Source organism: Arachis duranensis, chromosome 5, assembly GCF_000817695.3.
Source record: "Arachis duranensis cultivar V14167 chromosome 5, aradu.V14167.gnm2.J7QH, whole genome shotgun sequence".
In the NCBI taxonomy this organism is placed as follows: Eukaryota; Viridiplantae; Streptophyta; class Magnoliopsida; order Fabales; family Fabaceae; genus Arachis; species Arachis duranensis.
Window position 1 is genome coordinate 17,731,924 of NC_029776.3, and position 24,317 is coordinate 17,756,240.

Sequence of the window (24,317 nt, forward strand, 5' to 3'; positions counted from 1 at the left end):
CCAATTATAATTTAAATGGCATAATTTTCATTTTCATACTCATTTAGAGGTTGTGGATTCGAGTATTAACCACTAAAATATGCTACCAATGTATTTATTTATATATAAATACATGTATGGTTTAATTTATGTTTAATGTATATTTGTATGTATAATTTAATTTATTTTCAATATATATTTATATTTTAATATATATTTTATACTAATAATTGACTTTAATAATTAACTTTAATAGCTAATTTTAGTTGTACACATAGCATAACCAAAATATATCATCCTTGCCCTTTTCTGCAACGCCGCTCTATCAAGTATAACGTACAGCTACCAATATATACACGTAGGAGCTTTAAAAAAAATGTAAAGGGTAACGCTTACCCAAGTAGAGCATGACACATATGTATGTGTTTTGTTACCCATGATGGATTCGTTAGGAATAATGTGTTAGGGTTTAGTTGTGGACCTGACAGATTATGTATATAGTTTGCATGACACACGAAACATATGTTAATTATATAGTTCTAATTGTAAACGTTATTATAAAACTTAAACAAAGTGTTATACATTATATACATGCACACACACACATCGATCGATATTTACAAAGGCAAAATTTCGTCTCTCGAAATGGGCCATGAAAAATGTGAGGTTGACACGTGGAAACCTACCCCATTGTTGGTAGTTTAAGTTCGTTGTTGTTGCTGACGTGTTCTTTCTTAGCCTCTGCCATGTAGACAAGATAGAAATCAACGACGCTTAACTTATCATCATACATGCATGCATATAAGCAAGTGTGTATATATTTTCATAAATAGTTATTTTCATGCAAAATAAATATTTAAAAATAATTATTAGATAATTTAATAAATTTAACTAAAATTATTATTTAACAATTTTTAATTATATCAACTTAAAAAAAAATAACTGTGCGTGAATTTTTATCAAAATAAAGTGCATTGGTGATGATTATATACGTTTCTCACCTTATTAATGATAGTGTCTCAGAGTTGGTCCTTCAAGTAATTAATAAGGTCATTATCATATAAAATTTGTATGTTGTCAGAAACATATAGAGAGGACAAACTTGGAATTTGCTATATATCCTGACAAGACAAAAAAGTCGGTGAGATATAACATTGAAATTTCCAAACTTCATTCATCACTACCCTATATATATTATGTCTATATATTAAGAGAGAGAGGAGACAATTAACAACTTAGCTTGTCTGGTAAATCTTCAAGTTCTTCCAACCATTACAATTTACAACTTTCTATCTTCCACCACCACTTCACTTACATTGATCAAAGGTTTGGATTCTTGTGCTTTCTTCTTCTTTTTTTTTAATGGAAACTATACACCCTATGATATATATGATCGTACACTTTATGTTATTTCTAACAATATTTATGTATGTGGAACATTAATAGTGATGATGGGAAGAACAGGAAGCAGTGATGAAAGTGGATTGAAGAAGGGGCCATGGACACCAGAAGAGGACAAGATATTGGTTGATTACATTCAGAGACATGGCCATGGAAGTTGGAGAGCCCTTCCAAAGCTTGCTGGATTGAACAGATGCGGCAAGAGTTGCAGATTAAGGTGGACTAATTACCTCAGACCTGATATCAAACGTGGAAAGTTCTCTGATGAAGAAGAACAACTCATCATCAACTTGCATGCGGTTCTTGGCAACAAGTAATTTCTAAATTTCACTCTTTCAAAATATATAACTATCAATTTAGATCAAATAAACTGATAGCAGTTTGTTTTTTAATATTGACGTACTTAAAGAGGTACTTAGAAATGAAAACTAAACCTTTTCAATTTAATTATTATCCTTTTGGACTAAACTCCCTACTTTAAGAATTTAATTTTCCATGCACCAACAGTCTAAATAATAATAATAATAATACTAAGAAGATAATAACTAATTAATAAATATTAAATAAAATAATTTTAAGTTATTTAAATTGATTTTTTATTATCTTTTGAACATTATTAGTAAATAAGCCAATAAATTATAGTTCAAATGACATACTCTCTCTATATTCACCTAAGAGATCGCAGATTCTCTAAATGGCATAGTTTATTGTCCTAATGTTTCGGATTTTTGAAACAAAAATAAAAAAAATTGACTTAATTAATTTATATTATAATTAATTCTCTAAATTTTTTCTTATATTATATAAACTTTATGAATTAATTAGATAAATAATGAAGTGGTTATTATTGATGATAGGTGGGCAGCAATAGCAAGTCATTTGCCAGGGAGAACAGATAATGAAATAAAGAATTTCTGGAACACACATTTGAAAAAGAAGCTTCTTCAAATGGGATTAGATCCAATGACACACCGTCCAAGAACAGATCACCTTAATCTCCTTACCAATCTCCAACACATTCTTGCTGCTGCTAACATTGTCACCACTTTCACAAACCCTAATCATCAAATCAACACTGCTCTAACCCTTCAAAACATGCTTCAACCCATGCCTCCTGCACCCTCAAATTTACTCAATAATCTTGGATCATCATTATCACTGCCAGATACTCTTCTTTACGAAGGTTTAGGGTTGAATGTAAATGACCATTCTACCCTTCATAACATTATTTATAATGCTTCAAATTCAGCTGCTTCTTCATCTCAGAATCAGTTCCAAAACTTTGATCAACAACAGATGATGATGACGATGATGAATGGTAGCAGAAACAATAATAATAGCAGTAATTGCAGTGAGTCTCAGAATTTTGACGAACAATTTGGTTCAACAAATGCTACTACTACTACTACAGTCACACCATCAAGTTCACTTCCAAATCTGGTTTCAGTTTCAGCCTCACCTGAACGTTCTTCTTCTTCTCCAACCAAGAATAATAATAATAATAATAATATTAACAGTAATTCCACCTTTGAAATCTGGGGAGATTTCATGGATGTGGATCCAAATGATGCGTATTGGAAAGATTTCATTGAGTAAGTTTTGTTTATTTATTTGCTTTAATTTCCCTTCTTCTTTTTATTATATTTTGTGTCTATTTTTAATTAGGAAAAGTATAAATAGACAATGAAAATATTAAACAATGCGTTCATTTCACTAGGTGTGCGAATGCTTATTCTAATACTAAAGTTTAGGTGGATAATTTAAAAGTATAATGTGTTTTAATTTGATTGATGGTTGCTTATCTTGTTAAAAAAAATTATCGGTTACCTAACATAAACTTTTTAGTTAATCTCCACTTGCACTTATTGTTCTTATTTTTTTTAACAACTATGCTACATTGTTATAAGATGAAGTTTGATAATTAAGTATTGGATAAAATATATATATGTATAGTGATTAATTTGGTAATGAAACAAAATTTTTGTTTCTCTAATTTATCTGATTATTTATTATATAAATTTTGTATAGCTAACTTATTTTTCTCTTTTTTCTTTTACTTTCTGTTTATTTTGTAGCCAACAATCTAACCAGCCATGGTCGACAGTCCAATGAAGATCACATAATTTGATGTTTATAATATATATCAAGGCAATAATAATGGGATTGTATCATTGTTCTGTAGGATCAACATATTGTTTCATTTAGGTATATTATGTTTCATATGTATTATTATTTGACCATGGATATAATTTTTTTTTTTCTCTTCTATCTTTTCATTCACATTTTATAGGAACTTCCATTGTATAATGATACGGACTTGTACGCCATGTAGATTATTATAATTAATGATTTACAGACTTTAGGCCCTATGATGTAATCATTTATCTATTTTTTTAATATAAAATACAGTAATTATATTTACCTGTTTCACTTTTTATGTGCCAGAGAAAAAAGAGGTAGAGAAAATAAATAGATTAATTAGTTAAATAGAACGAAGACTTAAGTTGAAACTTGAAGAACGGGCAAAATTGAGTGAATATATCAAAGGATTAGTTTTATAGAGACTAAGACACGAAATGGAAAGTATGAATACAACTGAAAATGACACATTCATATATGTTGTGACCTGTGAAGTAAAAATAGGTTCTAAATTCTAATAAGGCAACAAAGGGGACAAAACTCAAAGTCTAACTGCTCATACTATTAAATGATGGGAACACTGCCTAATAAAATATTTTGTTTATGCAACAAAATTTCTCCTTCACATTAATTAGGAAGCAACATAGAAAATCTAATCTATTTAATGGTATAATTTACTCAAAAGGTGAAGTGGGTATGATCTTTCTTCTATACCGTGTTCATGATAATCAACATTTTTTTATAAAACAAAGTCAATAGTTTTTGTTATTAGTTAGGTACGACTCTTTCTATTGATTTCGACCCAGTAGAGAAGGCAAAAAACCGATCAGAAAAATAATAATGGTAAGTGTATCTAAAAAAATTAACTATCTACCAAATAGTCCTAACATATAAAACACATATTTGACATCTCATAAGAAAAATATTATACTAATATAAACAAATTTGATTATTTATATATTACAGATTTATTATTCTATTACAACAAATTTGATTATTCTGATAGCTGATTATTTGATGACTGATTTTTAATATATATAAAATATTTTTAGAAAAAATAAAAATAATAAGATGTAATATTTGTACTAGTGTGACTAGAAGAACCAAAAGATTAGTTCCGTTCATAATAGCCAAACGTTCTTATTTGGCTTCTTTGTTTCTTCGAACAAAGGAGATATCTTCAACAAGACGAAGTAGGCATTAGTTAGCAAATGAAACTGTTAATTTCATTAATATACACAGTAACACGTATTATGTATAAGAAACAAACGTTTGAACTCTCAGATATTTTCTAAGGCATTGTATCATGCATGTGACCATAATTAAGTTATTAAATCCATTCCATGCAAAGTTTAAAATATAATATACGTGTATCCATCCCATCCATTCAGCAAAGAGAGAAAGAGAGAGACTGGCGGATGCCATCAGCAAAAAGCACAACCTTTCTCCGATCGGAGCGCGAAGTCATGCGCTAAGAGTCAGAGAGATCACTGATGAGAGCTTAAACTTTCGGACTTTCGAAGAATTTTCGAGCTGGAAGATGATCTCAGTGCTTGATCTTACAGTCACCTCTTTCCACTCTGCTTCTGATGCCCCTTCAGTTCTATAGTCGCGCAATGCATACAACACTTGGAGCCTAGACGGAGCTGCAAACCATACAATGTTAATCAAAGCAACTGCAAATTATAACAATGAAACTAAAGAAAGCTTTGCCTCCCTCCACTAAAGACAAGTAGCTACCAGTTGAAACCATGATATAAATGAAATTCAACGTTGGAATAGGAATAACATAAGCATTAATAAACAGTGATATAGCCTCCTAATGGTATCTAGATAATCTATTAGTTCAATTGGTGCATAACAGTCAATGTTAGAATATGTAGGAAAGTCAATCTTATCCTCTCACAGAAATTTTACACCCCAATTCTGGATTTTGATTCATAAACTCTAAGAGAGAGGTAACTGTTTACACAGCTAAAGATCATTGGAAAGCAAAAGAATAGTTCATAATTTATTTCGAAAAGATTACCTAGTCCAAACATGCTTGTCTTTTGGACTGTAATACGCTCAACTTTAGATCTTCTAATCTGACTCAAAGCCTGAAGATCTTCTTGCTTGCCCTTAAATTCGAGGAACTCACCCAACACGTACTTATTGGCCTTCAGTTCCAACCTGCAGGCCAAGCAATTTATTTTATTAGTAAAGAAGTCTGATTTGGAAGCATTAAATGATGCCAAATAAATGAGAACTAACCTGTCCCATATTGGAGCTGTGCTAAGGACAAAATTTAGATTCTGTTGGATAGATTCTTGCATATCCTTCTTCCCAGCACGAAAGGGATTCTTTACCCAACCGGAAAACATATTCTTTGGTCCAGGCTTCATTTGTACCCATTCATCATGGGTAACTACTTCAGATGGCAAACTACTTGCTGCAATGGTACTGCAAATACAAATGAAGAAACACAAAATACATCAACAGGAAAGTTAAAATAATAGAGAGAAAGAACAATTTATCACGAGCAACTTACATGACATTACAACTAACAAAAACTTCTAAGAGATAAAGCCAAAATAGATCAAAATGCAATTTATCATCATCCTCTATGTTAACTGTTATAACTTAATCTTCTTCTAGCTCCTTATTATCATGTTTATCATTATCTAATACCGCAGCCTCATCATTTAGAAATTAGAAGCAAAAATAACAGACTCCAAATATTCCATTCCACCACATCAAGCTTCACAATAGTAAACTTGGGTCTCTGATTTTTACAAGCATCAACTTTTCTTCTCTTATACATGATTTGAAGTTTTTCATTTTATCTTTTTTACCCACAGGTCAGAAAATGTGACCCTTTGAAAATATTAGAAGAGATTTAACACAGCTCATAGGAACAATTATACAAGTTTCAAAATCATACCATAATTTAGGGTTAGGAAGTACAACTTTACAAGATATGTATCCTTCAGGTAAAGCTACTCCTCTTTGCTCAAGATATGATTCAAGGATAGAAGCTTGCTTTCTTGCTTCTGCCACCTACATAGTTCAGGAAACAGAAAGCAATCAAGCCATGTCACTTTCCTGTTCATACTAATTAATAACCATCTGATATTAGTTTCTGATTCAAGCCACCCTATGAACCAGCATTGTAGCAACAAAGACATTTAAGAGATGCAGTTCCTCACAGGATCAGGGTGACGCTCTACTTTATGGCTGCTTGTTTTTTCACAGGCCCAAGTACCATCCCCATTAACTGTTAAAATCCCTGAGTAGTTCTTCACGGATATCACAACTACCTCCCTGAAATATCAGAAACAGAGACATTTAAGGAATGAAATCATATAACTGATTATTTGAAACTTCAGCAAGTAAATGCAGAAAGAAGTAATAAATAGGGTCACGGGTATGCCATTTTCTCCATTAATCAAACAAGAACAGTGACACTGTCAGAGCGAACAAACAATTGAATTGACAAGAAATGAAAATCAAAAAAGGAAAGTACTCTTTTTTGACAAGAACTATGTCAATGCTCTGTCTGGAACTAGTATCAGCATCTGGAATTCGAAGACCAACATAAACATTTCCTCCGTAAAGCTTTTGAACCCTGAAATGCGAAACATTAAAGTCACGTCGAATTCTTCTACAAGCTAGAAAATTAAGTGCACTGAGATTGAAAACCTCATAAAAAAAGTTGAAATTTCTCAAAATTTGAGGAAAATTCGTGCCCTAGATTGAAAAAAAAAAATAAGAAAGAGAAGTAAGAAAAGAGACCTATCGGCGACGGAGAAAAGAGCAGAAGAGTGATCAGATCCTTCAACGTCCAAAATGTCGTCGTCGTAGAAGAATCGTTTGATCAATTTGTAGAATACCAATCCGCAGATAATCGCTGCCCACATCATCGATAAATTCGTCTGCCAAAAACTGGAAGAAAGAAATGGGGAGCGATTGCGATTTGGTTCGAATTCTTGTTGAGTGGGCAAAGCCAAATAGATTCAGTTGTGTGCCCAAAATCACTGTTCAAGTTCAACTAAGTATTAAGGTTTCAGCTGGCTACTATTATCACTCTATCATTCTCTGCCTTCACTGCTAAGCAAACATTGAACAAGTAATCAAATTCAAATATATGAATAAAATCTCAAATTTTGATATGAGAAACTCTTGGTACTAAGTAATTATAAATACAGATAAAAATTATTATTAGTCAAATATTGATAAAAAAAATAATAATATTTATTGGTGATATAATATTGTTCTTTGAATATTTTAATAGGATAACAATTTTTTATTCTTTCTAAAGCCCTTGAAAATTAATTTCATTGGATAGATGAATCTCTTTATCGTTTTGAAAGGGAATAATTTACTTTAGAGTAATATTTTAATAAAATTTATTAAAAATTTATTTGTGTAATATGAATATTAAAAATTTGATTGCCAATGAGAAAAAGACCAATTTATTGGACAACAATAATTTTTAAAGACTTCTAAATAATAAAATTTTGTTAAAAACTAAATACCTTGTCTAAAATTTAATGTTTTCGAAAATATACTTATATGCTCGTAAATAGTTAAATATTTATTCGTTTATTTATTTACTTATTTTGAAGCTACTGTATAAGGTAGTGTTATATTAGGAAAATTGTAGGAAATGGGATTGCCAATTCACTTATCAATTCTGTTTTCTAGTTTCCAATTGCTTCTCGCCTCACTCAGTTTATCAGTTTATTTTTGGTGTGCACACTTGTGTAAATGATAACTTACTGCCAACCCCAGAAGAAAAGAAATAAAAATGTGATCAGATAAGAAAAATCCTAAACAATATTACAAGCAGATATGATCATCATCATAAAACCATAAATAGGTGCAGCAAACAATTTGATGTTCAATATGTAACTGCCAAAGTGGAGTATTAACAAAATGTGTTGTTTGTTTGTTCTATTTGCTACCACTCTTTTTCTTGAACAGGCTTCCAAGCTTGCCAAGTGGTGATCTCTTCTTCTTCTTGAATTGTTGTTCCTTTGATGGTGAGCTTTCGTTTTGGCTTTCACCATCACTCTTGTTCTCTACAGAGGTGGCAGCATTGACTCCAATGTTCTTTGAGTCAACAACTTCCTCCCCAAAGGAATCAAAGGGTTCAGGATCTAGTTCTTTCCCAGATGATAACTCCTTTTTCTCAATCTGACAGCTCTCCCACATTTTGAATTCAACTTTTACTGAATCATCTTTTCCTTGCTTCACTTCTCCATTCACATTCTCTGGTTTCGGAGATTCAGACTTGTTTTCTTTCGATACATCATCTCCTCCATGTCCATGTCCGTTCTCTTCGGAGAATTCGACTACTTTAGGGAGCAAATCGTAGTCCTTCTCGCTCTCTGAAAGATCTTCATTATCCTTGCTGTCTTTTCTAATTGTAGCTTCTTCAAGCAGCTTAGATAACTCCTGCACCTTCTGAATAGATTCGAGTTCCCTTGCTCGGAGTTCTTCATTTTCCTGGAAAACATTCTGAAACTCATTCTCTTTATCCAACAAACTCTCCTTCAATTTCATGCTATCCGCCTGTGCTTCTTTCAGTGATTCTTGCAGGTGGATCACCTCAGCCTCCACTTCTTTTAGATTTTCCTTCAGTTGAGCTTCTTCCTCCATCTTAGCACTAGATTCTTCCTCGGTTTTTTTAAGCAAATGAAGCAACCTATCTATTTCTTTTCCCAGAGACGTGTTCTCTTCTTTGGTTTGCTTTAAGCAGTTGCTTAGATGATTTTCCCTCTTCTCCCACTCTGCCTTGGAGCTCTCGTTGTCCCCCTTCAAATTCTCAATTCTAAATGTAAGATCATCAATCTCACGTCGTGCATCATCGAGCATGGACTCGTATTTTTCATTCGTAGCCTTTAAAACGGCTTTTAAATCTTCAACCTGCAACCCATAGCTTTTATGTTCAGCTTGGTTGGCTAAAAGCTTTTCTTTTGCATCTCTAGCTTCTGCAGTTACCTCATGTAATGCAGAAGCCAAGCTTTCCATTGCCATTTTGCTCTTCTCTTCTTCATCTCTACATATCTCCAATTCATTGATGAGTTTGTTTTTCTCTTCTAATAGGATCTGCACACTTGACTCTGCAAGCTTCTCCTTGCTCAATGCCTGGGCTTTCTCTTCCTTAACATTTTTGAGTTCAGATTCAAGAGACTTGACCTTCTTTGACATTTCAAGGATTTCCTCCTTAGCCACAAGAAGGCGCCGTTCTGAGTCCTCAAGATCTCCTTTTTGTCTCCCAATAGTCATTTCCAATAATGCTACCTTCTCTTTGCTACTAGTGATTTCAGATTCGGCATCATGCAACAAATCATTGTTTCCTTCAAGCTGTTTTGTCATGGAGTCCAAAGATGCCGATGCAGATCTCTCCAATTTATTTGCTTCTTCAACTCTCATTTCTAGTTTCTCAACCTTATTTTTCCATTCTTCAAGCATACTATGTGCATAAGATTCAGCCATCTTTGCAGCTTCAAGTTCCACATTAAGCTGTTCAATATAATTCTCTTTCTCCGTCAACTTCTCATTGTAACCTTTGGCCTCCATTTCAATTTTTTCTTTGAGAACCTTTATCTCTGTTTTTAGCTTCAAAACAATCTGGTTTTCACTAGCCTCGGTTTCCAGCTTTGAATCTAGCAAGGCTTTCAAATAACTCAGTTCGGCTGAAAGATTATCTGCTTTCTCTGCTTGAACCTCAGCAAGTTTTGTTGCCTCATCAGCATGAATCAGTGCCTGGTTCTTTGCATCACAAGTCATGGCGAGTTCTTGCTTAACCCGCTGAAGCTCCTGAGTGGTGGAGAGAAGAGAAGCCACGTCCACGGCATGCTGGCTCCTCACATTTTCAAGCTCTTTCTTCCATTCTTCTTCCTTCTTCTGAGCTTCAATTCCAGCCTGTTCCAACTCAACAGCTCGGAACTTCTCAATCTCACAATCCTCCTCAACCTGCTTTTGAGCCACCAATGCTTCTCTGAGTTTCTCATTTGCTTCCTCGGCCAGCTTCTGTGCTTCTTTCAACTGATCAAGTGCTTTTGCCTTCTCTTTCTCGGCCTGAACCAGCATATCCTTTGCTTTCTTTAGTTCTTCTTGAGCATGATTCAACTGGGTCTGCAACTCTGAACCCTTAGCAGCTCGTGGTTGTAGTTTCTGAAAAATCAAACAACATAATAAGCATATTTTTAAGTACAGATAATCAAATTCAAATAAGGACTTAAGATATATATTTTCCCACTTTATCAACTACCACAAGATCTTCAGCAATTCACTAGCAAATACCAGGCTAATAATGTTTACTTATTACACTACTGTAGAGAAATCAAACATTCAAAGACTTCAAGTTCAAATGCTTCATCCTAAAACAGAATCCAGGAAATCGTGCCTAAACATTAAATCAAACATGACCCATCTCAACATTTGAGATGACTTACATCAGGCGGGGTGGTGACCGGCCTTGGTGATTTTCGCTCAAAATTGGGCTTCAAATTCACAGTTCGCGGTGATCTTTCTGCAGAAAGGCGAGAAGCTTGCAGAGGCGATGGTGATTCAGCTTCTGACTTGGGAACTCCCTTGCTGAGTTTGCTCACTCTTGGAGTTGCAGGGGATGCTTTATTGGAAGTGGCTGAAGCAGCTTTGCCGGGAGTGGTGGATGGTGCTTTCTTGGGAGTGGCTGATGCTGCTTTCTTGGGAGTAGCCGGTGTTCCTTTGTTGGGAGTTTCAGATAAACTGGATCCAAAAATTTCAATCATAATGTCAATACACATCAATACTGCATTACATGACATAAAACACCAGAAGCTATAAATAACAGAATCAAACAGTTGCGAAAATCATATGGTATGGATCTAAGGCCAAATTCAGCATCTGAAAACAATGCCAAACCAAACTCACTACAAACAGAAACACCCAGCATGAGAAATGAAATGGGGTTTAGTAATTCAGTAATTGTGAACCAAAAGTGAAGATTTTTGGGTTGAGATTAGGAGATGGTGATGAAATTATTGCTTTAAGAAAAGCATGAGGTGTACAAGAATTCAGAACTCAAGACGAAATAATAAAACCAAACCAAAAAAAAAAAAAAAGAGAAGAAAAAAAAGTGAAACCCATATGCAAATTTCACGTCGAAACTACACAGAAAGCCAAAAAAGCACATAAAATTCAAACACATAATGCAGCGGGGATTAAACATAGGTTTAAAGTTGAAAAATTTAGGTCGAAAACACGTTCCACAATGAACAACAGATCAAACAAAAAAGACCATATAAAAAAATGAAGCTTTTCACAGAAGAAGCCAGAAACCAGATCTTCAAACAATGGAAATGAAACCCAGAAACAACAGAACTTGAGTTACCTGGATTTTGAAGCCATTGTGATAGAAATGTAGCGACCTAACAAAAGCAGATATTGGAATGGGTTGCGTTTGGTTTAACTCTTACGTTGTCAGTTTCAGGGTTAAGAATGTTGGACTTCCTACCAACATTGTAAGAAAAAGTAGAAATTGAAGAACAAAATCATAAGAATGGGATCAGTTTACAGAAAAGACGGTTCCTTTCATTTTCCAAGAGTTCCTGGGATTAAATAATTATTTTTTGGAAGAAAGATAATGATGATGAGGATGAATGAGATGACAAAAACAGAAAAACCGGCAAGCAGGAGTTTACAGAGCATAAAAACTGAACCAAATAATTTGAGTTTGAGTTGGTTTCCAAATTTGCGATAAAAATATTTTCCTTCAGTTTTTCAGTTTCTCTCTCTTAAGCCTTAACCCATTTCTGATTTCTTTTTTCTCACTCTTTCTTGGCAGTGGTTTTACTTCTGACTTTGATTCTGAGCGTAGATATCTTCACTTCAGCTCCAAGAGACTGAAATGACAAAAGTAACCCTGATCGTGCATTTTTAACTAAACACCATTTTCACCATAAAAAGTTAGATAAAGATAACATGGAATAAATAGTCAAATTAGTCCCTAAAAGATTATTTGATCTTTAAATTGGTCCCCAAAAAAATAAATTAATTAAAATTATCCTCAAAAAATTTAAAATTGGTAACGTTAGTCCTTCCGTCTAATATTTGACTAACGATATTATCATTTGCTTACTTGGCTATTAGTGTCACATGTCAGCAAAAGTTTAAACAGCGTCATTTTCTTTGATCACCTCTTACAACGCTTCATTTTTCATACCTGTTTCGTTACATCTCTCTAATTCTATCATTCTTCTGAAAACAAAACATCTCTCTAATCCCTTCATCTTCGATTCTCACCTCCACAAAGATGGAGCATTGAACAGCGACTATCAACCTAGACCGACGACAACATTGTGTTGGAGTTGAAGGTGACCGGTTTGCAACAACCTTGGTCAAGCGAAGAGCGCACACCATCGCCTTGCATGAGAGGTAGGTTACCTTTTCTTTGTTATTTTCTGCGATTGATTGTGGTTTTATCTGTTGATGAATGTACTTCTATGATTGTTGGAAATCCATTGTTACTGTTTGTAATGTTAGGGTTTGAAAAATATATTCAGGCTTAGGACTTGCGTGGTGACCCATGAATGATTCTATTTTTCGAGATTTGAGAGCAATGTTTGTGTTCTGTATAGCTGCATGTGTGTGTTTTATTTTCATTTTTGTAGTTGATGATGACTCTGATTTGCTTGTTTTTGAAAAAAAAAATTCCAATAGTTCAATGTGTTGCTATTTTGGTTGCAGATAGAAGGTCTCCCTAGGACCTTTGTATTTCACTATGGTGGAAAGTTCAAAACAGATGAATCAGGATATCTGTTTTATGAACTAGATAATACTGAAGTGTTAATGGGTGTAGAAGCAGACACTCTATATGCGTTTTTTGTGAAGTGATATTATAAGGAGTTAGGATATGCTGAGATGAACAATTCCTTGTGGAAGGTTCCTGGAACACGTCTGGACGATGGCTTGAGGAGGCTAGAAAATGATGTTGATCTGTTGGCATTGGTTAAGGACTGCAGGAGGAATCATCACCTCATGAACATCTATTTTGAGCATGTAGTTTCTAAGCCACACGTGGTTGACTACATGGGTGAGGATGATGATGATGTACTACAGTTGTCAACCATTCCTGAACTCCCATAGAAACTGAATAAGGACCACAATGAAGCAAAGTTTCAACCAGATTGTAAGACCACAAAAAAATTTTTTCAGCCAAAAAGGAACAACTCTCAACCTACCAAGTTACCCTCTCCTCAACCCATACTTTAGCCCACACTTAAACCAACTCCTCAACCCACACAGAAGCCCACTCCTCAGTCCACACATAATCCCATAAGAAAGCCCATCCATCAGCCCAAGCCTTGGACTAAACCCCAAGCTGCTAAAGTTTCTGCCAAGCCTTCACCAGCCAATAACATTAATCAGAAGGTGAAAGATACAACCAAAACAAGATCGGAAGGCAAGTTAAGGCAACTCCAATTGATAATGATAATGACTCTCATGATTCATATGAGAGTGCTGAAGACAGTTTGTACAAGCCTCCAAAAATTTATCCCTATCGTACAAGGTCACCGTGAATCACCTTGATGCCTTCAAAATTGCATCTATTGTATTCATCAGTGGCTGACTAAATTGCTACCATGTCTCCAACTGTGCCTCAGCCTCTCTTTCCTTATACAAAGAGCTCCACCAATCTCCCATAAGTAAACTTTACAAAGGAACAAACTGGAATGTTTCTGACACTCTTGAGTACCGAATTAACACACTCGAATATATTTGTCATCATATGGCCAAATCTACGACCCTCGTCCCGATGTTGAGTCCACTTATTGTACTCCATCCTCTTGGCCCAGTCATACATGGCTGGGTCTTTATTTCGAAGAATATCAAACCAATAATCAAACTCTGCCTCAGTTTTTGCGTAAGCAGTATTGACTAGAAATCTCTTTGCATCATTTTCCTTGAAACTCAGTGCGAAATTCACTGGAACGTGCCTAACACAAAATGCACGATAAGCAGTAGGCAGAAGCCATCCACCATCAGGAACCTCCAAGGTGGCCTTGATTCCATTATGCCTATCGGATATCACGAGAATGCTGGGTTGAAGAGTCACGTGCTATTATAGGTGAGACAAGAAAAACAACCATGACTCTGTATTTTCACTTTCTACTAGGGCAAAAGCAATAGGAACGATATTAGAATTTTCGTCCTGAGCAATCGCAACCGCAATATTTTTTTATATTTGTCGTATAAGTGGGTCCCATCAATACTCACCAATGGCTTATAATAATTGAATGCATCGATGCACAGTGGGAACGACTAAAAAGGTTGGTGGAAAAACGCTGATGACTCATCAACCTGGCCTCCAACTCGCACAAGACTCGTCTTCAGTACTACAATACTACTTCGCATCGTTATCTGCACCTAGTACCCATCTTGGAAACTCATTATAGGCCTCATCCCAATCCCCATAAATCTACGCAATGGCCTTCTACTTAGCCAACCAAACCCTCCTGTACATATGTCTAAACCCAAAATGTGCTTCCGTCGCATTCTGCAGTACCTTAATGGACATAATTGCATCAGCTCTGATCATAGGAAGGATGAAAGTAGATATCACATGGTAAGCAAGCTTCTTGTGACCACTAGAAATTGACGTGGCTAGACATGTATGAGGTTTGTTATACCGTTTGACCTCCCAAATACTCTTCCGCTGCCGAAGAGTGATTCGAATCAACCATCTGCAACTGTTTCTGAACTCCTTACACTTTTTTTAGTACTTGGCATGATTCGATTCCAACACGTTGTACTCAACCTATGGCGGATGCTATAAGTCTTCACACATAAGATGGCTTTCTCTTTATTCTAAAACTGCTGACCAACCTGGAACTTAGCTAGACCTACGGTATCCTATGAATCTCTGACCCCGAAATCGTATTCTACATCCGCAAACCCCCTACTATCTCATGGCCTCTAAATGTAGAGTCGAAAAGTGTGGGGGGTACTGTTGAGTTTCCAAGCTCGATGCTCCACCAGCCCCAACAGAAATACTCCTCCCTAGATGATCATCACTATCCTCATTAATTATGGTGGACTCCACATCATCGTCATCTCGCAATACATCTTTCACGGCATCTGGTTCTCCAACCTCCCTAGAAACCGGAATCATAATAGGAGTATTCCTGTTATCACATATTTCTACAATCTCATCCTGGTGTAGATCAGCTGCGAAAGATAGAGATGCCACCAAATCTCTCGCAGATACCATTACAGACAGAGATAAAGACGCAATAACAGGGGGTTGAACTAGAGGCTGCTACCATTGGCATCGATTGATGATTCCGGTTTGATCCTCCTAAATTAGAGACCACATCCCAAGTTTGGCCAATAGTTTATGGGTTCTCATCTCAGGAAATTGGCGACAACAGTGAAATAAAACTTGCAAATCGTCATCACTGTCTATCACAAACGAGTCGTACTTCACCCCATCGTGACCAACAGAAAATCGAAATTCTATAAAATAACTTCTCTACCCGTTTCACTCCATGCAGTCCCAATTTCTGGAATATGGTATTCTGAAAATCAACAAAGCTCGTAGAAGGTCTGATAAGACACTCAACGGATCCTTATCAATAAATTTTATTCCCTCTAGCGTTTTTTTCTTAATCGTCCTTCGATAGTGCACTAGAACTAAAAACTACCCTCACTAGCCCTTGTGAAATCCACTCTATTGAACACTACACGTTCTGATCCTATTTAAATAGCACATACTCCTTAGTGAATCGAATTAAATGAATCAATTATATTTGATTTACCATGCTCTATCAGTTGCTGTAAATTGAAACAAGTTCGTTCGATTTAATATACATAACGGGCTTCCTTAGTAAATGAAATCATATTGCTTTGATTTATATGAATCCAAGGTAAACTGAATTATATCACTTTGATTTTTATGAATCCAAAGTAAATCGAATTATATTGTTTCGATTTATATGTAATCAAGATAAATCTAATTATATTGCTTCGATTTACATAGTTCTAGAACTTTTATGTTAGTTCTTTGCATTTAGGACATTCATATAAAACTAAAACCCTAATAGTCTGTTTATATAATTTGATCTATATATCATGGTTGATATTTGATAAAATATATAAATTAACACATGTATAATATATAATATTATTATTGTAATTTCTAATTAGTAATGTTTTTATTTTATTTTCTAATGTCTAAAACAAAAATGTTCAAAAATTTAGAAACTAATCGAACCTTTTGAGATTATGTACTACTTATGAAATTGGATTAACGCGAAAGTTTCGCTCAAATTAGACATTAAAATAATAATTTTGATAGTTAAGTTAGTAATAATTATTTTTAGCACCATAATTCAGTTATCTAAATTCAAGAGAATATTTTAATTAGTTTTCTTAAGTTTAAAATAGTAGTTGTCTTGTTTTTTTTTTTTATTTGTCCAAACAAGGTGTGGGTTGTTAAATGGGAAACTTTATCAGACTCAGAAGCCTGGGTGTGGGTATGTGACCCTTCTTTTTAGGAAAGGTGGTCATTCCTAATTTGAGCTTTGCATGCCATGGGATTAGAGAATATAACGTAATTCACTTTTCAAAATTTTTGAATTATAAAAAAATTTGGCGGTATGTGAAGTGACCGAGGATTTTCAAAAGTAGTAACAACAGATTTTGTTTTCTATTTGAGTTGGAAGAAAATGGAAAAAGATGTAGGGATGGTAAAAATCTCTGCCTGTTCTAGATTCTTGTTTAATAAAAGTATATGAAATTTATTTTGTTTTTCCATTAGCAACTCCAATGATGTTGAAACTGTCTCAAACAAATTGATAAATTCTTTATGACAAAAAGGATAATTTTTTGAATATTTTTAGGTAAACGTAATTTGTCTTTTTAACTATAATAGTTTGGCCTTCCAACACCTACTAACGTGAACTAGTTTTTTTTTTTTTTTACTAATTTCACATTTGAAAAAAATATCAAATCGGTATTCGAAAGATTCCGACGCTGACAAAATGGTACTTGACTTTTGTTATTAACAAAATAGTCTTTGAAAGATTTTAAAATTTGACAAAATTATCCAACCATAAAAAAATATTGTCACCGTGAATGAAAAACGCTGATATGACCGTCGGAAGATGGCAAAGAACTCCGACGACCTTTCCGGTCCTTTTCTTCTTCTTCTTCTTCTTCTCTTTGCCATGGCGGAAAGAGACGCAGCAGTGAGATGCTGTCCTGGCAGAAGGGACGCTTCTCCATGGCAGAAGGAGACGTAGCGGCGAAATGCTGCTACCATGGCAGAGGGGACGCTTCTTCTTCTTCTTTGTCATGGTAGAAGGGGATGCAACGGCGAGGTACTTCCATAGCAAGGGGACGCGGAAGGGACGCAATGGTGTGTTGAAGAAGAAGAAGCGGCGAACACGAGAACCTGGTGAGATACTGCCATGGTGGAAGGGGACGCAACGACGTTCCATGGCGGTCTAGCGACAGAGGACGCAGCGGCGTGTTGAAGAAGAAGAAGTTGTGGAAACTCTGTTCGATTGCAGAGCGTGGTGGTGAGGCAGAGGAGTTGCTCCACGCAAGAGAGGGAGACTCAGAAAATGTGAAATAGCAAAGAGAAGCAAAAAGTATGATTTCATTATTGTAAACTGATATATATACACTCAATGTGAGCCACACATTTGATAACTGCCTAACTAAATTTCTTACTATACTCTAACTAATACTGATGTTAATTTACTAAGTGGGATAGCTTGTAATACATGCTATTAAGCTATTGATCTACTCTACTACAATCTGGCTACATCCCCCCGCAAGTTGGGGGTGTGAAAATTGATCAGACCCAGCTTGACTTCACAAGACAAGAAGGGATTAGGTGCTAGAGGTTTAGTCAAGATATCAGCAACCTGATTTGCTGATGAAACAGGGAGCAGCTTCAAAATGCCTTCTTGGACCTTCTCTCTCACAGTGTGGCAGTCAATCTCGATATGTTTTGTTCGTTCGTGAAAAACAAGATTGGCTGCGATATATAGTGCAGACTGGTTGTCGCAGTACAAGGTAATTGGCGTCGGAGGTGTTGCGTGAAAATCTCGAAGAAGGAAAGAAAGCCAGGTACCTTCACATGTGGCGAGCGCCATTGCTCGATACTCCGCTTCAGCAGAGGAGCGCGCGATAGTTTGTTGTTTCTTGCATCTCCATGACACCAGGGACTTGCCAAGGAAAAAACAAAATCCAGACACAGACCGGCGAGTATCGGGACAAGCTGCCCAATCGGAGTCAGAGAATGCTGTCAAGTTGAGGTTGTCTGAAGCTGAGAATAGAACACCTTTGGCTGGAGCACCTTTGAGATACCTCAGGACATGGAGTGCTGCCTTGAAGTGGGTATCCGTTGCACAGTCCAGGTATTGATTTAGCTTACTTACCGCAAAACATATGTCCGGACGAGTGTTTGTCAGATAGATCAGCCGCCCAATCAGTCTTCTGTATGCAGAAACATCCTGCAATTGATTCCCTAATGACTTTGACAGTTTTGTTGTATAATCCATAGGTGTGGTGATTGGTTTTGCATCTTGTAGTCCAAATTCCTCAAGGAGATCCAATGTCTATTTTCTTTGATACATTGCTATGCCTCTGTGGCTTCTAGCGAATTCGAGCCCCAAGAAGAATTTTAATTCCCCAAGATCCTTGATTTTAAACTTGTCATCAAGCAAGTGTTTCACTCTCTCAATCTCTCTAAGATCATTCCCGCCTAAAACCAGGTCATCCACGTAGACAAGGATGCAAGTGAATGATGCAGCGGTGGACTTGGTAAACAAACAACTATCGGCCTTGGACTGAGAGTACCCAAACTGAATGAGCACGCAACATAATTTCTGGTGCCATTGGCGGCTGGCTTGTTTGAGGCCGTACAAAGAGTGTTGTAATTTGCAGACAGAACCAATTGGGACTTGAAGACCTAAGGGTGGCTTCATGTACACTTCTTCGGGCAAGTCACCGTGTAAGAACGCAGTATTGACATCGAGCTGATGCACAAACCAGTCTTTAGTCGAAGCAATGGTGAGCAAGACTCTCAAAGTAGTTAGTTTAATCACAGGACTAAACGTATCAAAAAAATCGAACCCAGCAGTTTGGGTGAATCCCTTCGCCACCAATCTGGCTTTATGTCGCTCAACTTCACCATTAGGCTTAAACTTGGTCTTAAAGACCCATTTACAACCTATCGCCTTCTTTCCTTTGGGTAGAGGAGTCAGTGTCCATGTCTTGTTTTCTTCAAGAGCATTGAGTTCATCTCTAATTGCCTTCTTCCAACAACTATGAGTGATTGCCTCCTCATAACTTTGTGGTTCAATGTTAGTAGATAAAGCAGTCGAGAAGGCCCTGTGACCTACTGAAAGGGAATTCAAGCACACATAATTGGAGAGAGGATATTTTTTGTGGCATTGACTGGAGGGCTGTTGATCAGTGGTGGTGGATTGCATACAATGGTAGTCTTGAAGGTAGGCAGGTTTGTGTTTAATTCGAGTGGATCGGCGCACCTCTGGCTGCACATTAGGCAGTGCTGAATTCTGCATAGGTGGGTGTGATGTATCTAAATTGCGACTATGAGCAGAATCTTGTGAATGCAAATGTGGTGAAAAATGTGAATTAGTGGTAGTTGATGATGCATGAGGAGTGAGTTGAGATGCTGCCATTGGTGTGTGAGTGTAATCAAAATCTGGAGACGGATTAGGGGGCGGATATAGAGCTGCCGGCAGCACCATATTATCCAGCCGATGTGTATTAGTGCAGGGATGCGAAGTGGGATCATGGTGGAGAAAAGGATCAACATGTTCATATGATTTATAGTTAGTAGTTGTTTTTAAAGAAATGGACCAGTGGTATTTTTGAAAGGGAAGAACTGTTCATAAAACTTCACATTCCTTGAGATTATTATCTCGTGGGTTTTTGTGTCTAGCAGAACATATCCTTTAGTTCCTGACTTAAAACCTAAGAAAACACATTTTCTAGCTCTAGTGTCAACCTTTCTTCTATGAGAAACCAAAGTTGATGCATAAACCAAACAACCAAATACCTTGAGGCGTTTAATATCCGGTAAGGTATGATATAAGACCTGATAGGGACTACAAGGTGCTATTTTAATGTGAGGTGTTCTATTTAAAATGTGGACGGCATGAGCCACGGCATAGTGCCAAAAACAAAGTGGTAAGTTTGAATTAAAGATGAGTGTCCTGGCTACGTTCAAGATTTCTTGATGTCGCCTTTCTACCACCCCATTCTGTTGTGGAGTCTCCACACAGCTGGTTTGGTGTATAATACCCTTGGTTTGGTAGAATGAGGGCATCAAAAATTCTTGACCGTTATCAGATCGAATGCACTTAATGACTCTATTGTGTTGAGTTTCAACAAGTTGGACAAAATTTTCAATCAATTTTCTGACTTCAGATTTGTTTTTCAAAAAAAAAATAGCCAAGTGAATTTACTTTTGTCTTCAACCACTGTGAGAAAATATTTGTGGCACGAAATAGATGGTATAGCTATAGGTCCCCAAATGTCCATGTGCACTAGATCAAAAACATTTTCAGATTTGGTGTGACTTTCATTAAAAGGTAAACGTTTCTGCTTTGCATAGTGACATGGAGAACATGGTACATCACTATTATGATATGTAATGAATGGATATGCAACTTTCATTTGTTGTATCTTATTACATGAGATATGTCCTAAACGATGATGCCAAAGTGTTGCATCATCTAATGTATGAATGATATTGTGTGTGTGTGTACAAGAGGCACAGATTTAGCTACATCACCCTTTATTGTATGCATCAGTTTCGGTGCTGCTGCCAAAACAGGTTTGATCCGCATTGTATACAATCCCCCTTTTTGATCAGCAGCTCCAATCGTCTTCAAGGTAAGTCGCTCCTGAATCTCACAATCGTGCATTGAACAAAAAGGAACAAGAAAGTGCATCAGCTGCTTTTGAAATTGAAATGAGATTATACTTGAAAGTAGGGATATATAAGACATCAGTCAAGTAGAAACTTGCTGAAAAGAAAATTGTCCCACAAATGGTTGTGACAACTTTAGAACCATTTGGCATTATGACTTGAACAGGTTTTATTGTTTTAACGGATGGAAAGAAATCGAGTGAGAATGACACATGAGCACTAGCTCCTGTATCCAAAATCCAGTCATGACAATTTAAAATATGGCTGGAAATTGATAAAAGATAGAAGGTACCTGCGGATGGTGCATGTACAGATGCCAAATTTCCATTATTTGGGGGGTCACTACATTGTTGTTGGAACAAGGCAAATAGGGCTTCTTTTTGCTTATCCGAAAACAACCCATCAAGACTGACTCTTTCATCCTTCTGGATTAAAGGTTCAATGCTGCCCTCTTCATTACTCGCAGCATTTATGGAATTTACTGAGTTCATGGCACTTGGGCCATCAGTATTCCCTTTGAATTGATTCCTTTGCATGTGTGGTGGGAATCCATGCTTGTAATAACAAGTGTCTACTAGGTGACCAGTCTTGCCACAGTGAGAGCATAATTTTGGTGTTCCTCGGCCATGTCCTTTACCTCTGCCCCCACGGCCCCTACCTCTTCCTCTAATTGAACTATTTCCATTATTCTGATAAGTCTCAAATGCATTCGTATTGACAGTATTTGCCATCATTCTTGCTTCAGGATCTATTGAGTGCATCAATTGTCTCTCTTGATGTAAAAGTGAAGAGAAGGCTGCTGCTACAGTTGGTAAGGGTGTTACAAGCATGAGTTGGGAGCGTACATTTGCATATTGATCATTCAATCCTCGAAGGAACCTAATTAGATGGGACTGCTCTCTGTGCTCTCTAATCATTTCAAGATTCTTTCCACATTCACAGTTATGAAGGCAAGAACACAATGCAATAGGTCTAAACTCATCTAATTCCTCCCAAATACTCTTCAACTTAGTATAGTAAGAAGTGATAGTGAGTTCACCTTGTCTCAACGAAAACAATTCTTCTTCCAGATTTGCAATTCTGAACAGGTCCCCTTGATCGAATCTATGCTTCAGGTCCATCCATAGCTCGTAAGCGTTGTTGCACCATAAGACGCTCTGGAGAATTTCTGGACTGAGAGATCTGTGTAGCCAAGATAGAACAAATGTATTACAGCGATCCCAGGCTCCGAAGGAAGGGTCGTCCCTCTCTGGCTTCACTAGGGTTCCGTCGATAAATCGGAGTTTGTTCTTCGCATTGAGTGAAAGTGTCGCTGACCTTGACCACGAATGGTAGTTCGAGGTGGTTAATGGAGCATCCGTGAGTGAAATTCCAGGGGTTTCGCTAGGGTGCAAATAGAAGTGACTAGACAAATCTTGCAGTAAATTCGTGTTGGATCTTGACGCTTGTGCTTGAAACGCGTTGAATTGGGCCATCATGCGTGCGAATTTCTGCATATCGCTCGCCGAAAATGCTTGGTTCTCCGAATTCGCCTCTCCGTTATCCACGCTCGATTCCATTGATGATCGAATCGTGTAAGCACTACTTCACACAAATCTCCTCAAAGATGTGATCTTGCGCAGAGTGGTTACACTCTTTTTGCCACTCCACGCTCACCGCACCATGTGAAAACTCTGTTCGGTTACAGAGCGTGGTGGTGAGGCAGAGGAGTTGCTCCACGCAAGAGAGGGAGACTCAGAAAATGTGAAATAGCAAAGAGAAGCAAAAAGTATGATTTCATTATTGTAAACTGATATATATACACTCAACGTGAGCCACACATTTGATAACTGCCTAACTAAATTCCTTACTCTACTCTAACTAATACTGATGTTAATTTACTAAGTGGGACAACTTGTTATACATGCTATTAAGCTATTGATCTACTCTACTACAATCTGGCTACAGAAGTGGCGAACACGAAGAACGTGACGAGTTAGCGGCATGCCATGATAGTCTTCTTCTTCAGCTGCCACGACGGAAGGGGACGCAGCGGCGTGTTGAAAAAGAAGAAGCAGTGAACACAAAGAAGAAGAAGGAGGTTGCCGAAAACGTTGTCGGAGTTCTCTTCCGACGATCACATCAACGTTTTTTGTTCATTGTGACGTCATCTTTTCACGGTTGGGTGATTTTATCAAATTTTAAAATCTTTCAAAAACTATTTTATCAATAATAAAAGTCGAATACTAATTTATCAGCGCTAAAATTTTTCGAATACTAATTTAATATTTATTCTTCACATTTATATTTACAAACTTTGTGCCAATAAAAAAAATAAACAAGCTTTTTTTTCACGTAATGTAAATACAAATTCATATAAATCGCCAAAGAAATACGACTGAGTTTACTAATTACTAATGCAAAAAGAAAATGAGTCTTATGCCCAAGGAAAGAAAAAGAAGTCTTGTACTTTTTCTTTTACATGGTTTTCAAACTTTGTTCCATAGAATGAGAATTAAGCAAATCATCCCTGCCACTTTTAAGTTAAGAAAAAAAATAATCAAAGTATTTCTATAGTAATAAAATTAAACATCTTTCAAAAAAAGTTAATTACCGTTTTTCGTGTGCGTGCAACTGATAATTTTATTTGAGAGTGTTTATTTGTGAGTAATTAATTAATTATAGCTAGTTTATATCTAATAAAAATTACTAATGTGTTTAAAAAAATTATATGTAATTATACATTGGAGACGGAGCATATTATTAATCATTTGGAACATCTTGAATTTGTAAGTTTCTTTCCCCTATTTTCATAGTTGGTTAATATTATTTTTAGTGTTGCCCATTACTTTATTAATTTTAACAAGGCACG

General features: G+C 36.2%; 4 protein-coding genes across 4 annotated transcripts; 1 reads left to right on the plus strand and 3 right to left on the minus strand.

Annotated features, from left to right (window-relative positions):
- Positions 1-1,191: 1,191 nt before the first annotated feature.
- Positions 1,192-3,700, plus strand: LOC107488477 (transcription factor MYB41). Its single transcript, XM_016109226.3, has 4 exons — positions 1,192-1,305; positions 1,426-1,693; positions 2,238-2,972; positions 3,456-3,700. Exons 2-4 carry the CDS (start codon positions 1,428-1,430, stop codon positions 3,490-3,492), a joined length of 1,038 nt encoding a protein of 345 aa, XP_015964712.1. The 5' UTR covers positions 1,192-1,305; positions 1,426-1,427; the 3' UTR covers positions 3,493-3,700.
- Positions 3,701-4,723: 1,023 nt separating this feature from the next.
- LOC107488478 (uncharacterized) lies at positions 4,724-7,619 on the minus strand. The gene is made up of 7 exons (XM_016109228.3): positions 7,294-7,619; positions 7,025-7,126; positions 6,708-6,822; positions 6,443-6,558; positions 5,773-5,961; positions 5,549-5,691; positions 4,724-5,165 (listed from the first exon to the last, which is right to left on the minus strand). Exons 1-7 carry the CDS (start codon positions 7,419-7,421, stop codon positions 4,984-4,986), a joined length of 975 nt encoding a protein of 324 aa, XP_015964714.1. The 5' UTR covers positions 7,422-7,619; the 3' UTR covers positions 4,724-4,983.
- A 641-nt stretch (positions 7,620-8,260) lies between these two features.
- On the minus strand, positions 8,261-12,334 carry LOC107488479 (WEB family protein At3g02930, chloroplastic). Its single transcript, XM_016109229.3, has 3 exons — positions 11,885-12,334; positions 10,965-11,259; positions 8,261-10,683 (listed from the first exon to the last, which is right to left on the minus strand). Exons 1-3 carry the CDS (start codon positions 11,899-11,901, stop codon positions 8,455-8,457), a joined length of 2,541 nt encoding a protein of 846 aa, XP_015964715.1. The 5' UTR covers positions 11,902-12,334; the 3' UTR covers positions 8,261-8,454.
- An 8,935-nt stretch (positions 12,335-21,269) lies between these two features.
- LOC127747593 (uncharacterized) lies at positions 21,270-22,944 on the minus strand. The gene is made up of 3 exons (XM_052261652.1): positions 21,759-22,944; positions 21,544-21,692; positions 21,270-21,440 (listed from the first exon to the last, which is right to left on the minus strand). Exons 1-3 carry the CDS (start codon positions 22,942-22,944, stop codon positions 21,270-21,272), a joined length of 1,506 nt encoding a protein of 501 aa, XP_052117612.1.
- Between the last annotated feature and the right edge of the window lie 1,373 nt (positions 22,945-24,317).

What these genes read in the sequence shown, in the direction of transcription:
- LOC107488477 (XM_016109226.3), top strand. Translation starts at nt 1,428, where the DNA reads ATGATGGGAAGAACAGGAAGCAGTGATGAAAGTGGATTGAAGAAGGGG. An exon ending in CATGCGGTTCTTGGCAACAA is followed by an intron (nt 1,694 to 2,237) that starts GTAATTTCTAAA and finishes TATTGATGATAG; the next exon opens with GTGGGCAGCAATAGCAAGTC. An exon ending in TATTGGAAAGATTTCATTGA is followed by an intron (nt 2,973 to 3,455) that starts GTAAGTTTTGTT and finishes TTTATTTTGTAG; the next exon opens with CCAACAATCTAACCAGCCAT.
- LOC107488478 (XM_016109228.3), bottom strand. Translation starts at nt 7,421, where the DNA reads ATGATGTGGGCAGCGATTATCTGCGGATTGGTATTCTACAAATTGATC. An exon ending in TAGAGCGTCACCCTGATCCT is followed by an intron (nt 6,559 to 6,707) that starts GTGAGGAACTGC and finishes TGAACTATGTAG; the next exon opens with GTGGCAGAAGCAAGAAAGCA. An exon ending in GACAAGCATGTTTGGACTAG is followed by an intron (nt 5,166 to 5,548) that starts GTAATCTTTTCG and finishes TATGGTTTGCAG; the next exon opens with CTCCGTCTAGGCTCCAAGTG.
- LOC107488479 (XM_016109229.3), bottom strand. An exon ending in CGGTCACCACCCCGCCTGAT is followed by an intron (nt 10,684 to 10,964) that starts GTAAGTCATCTC and finishes TTGATTTTTCAG; the next exon opens with AAACTACAACCACGAGCTGC.
- LOC127747593 (XM_052261652.1), bottom strand. Translation starts at nt 22,944, where the DNA reads ATGATGGCCCAATTCAACGCGTTTCAAGCACAAGCGTCAAGATCCAAC. An exon ending in TGTACATGCACCATCCGCAG is followed by an intron (nt 21,693 to 21,758) that starts GTACCTTCTATC and finishes TTTTGGATACAG; the next exon opens with GAGCTAGTGCTCATGTGTCA. An exon ending in CAAGTTTCTACTTGACTGAT is followed by an intron (nt 21,441 to 21,543) that starts GTCTTATATATC and finishes TGTGAGATTCAG; the next exon opens with GAGCGACTTACCTTGAAGAC.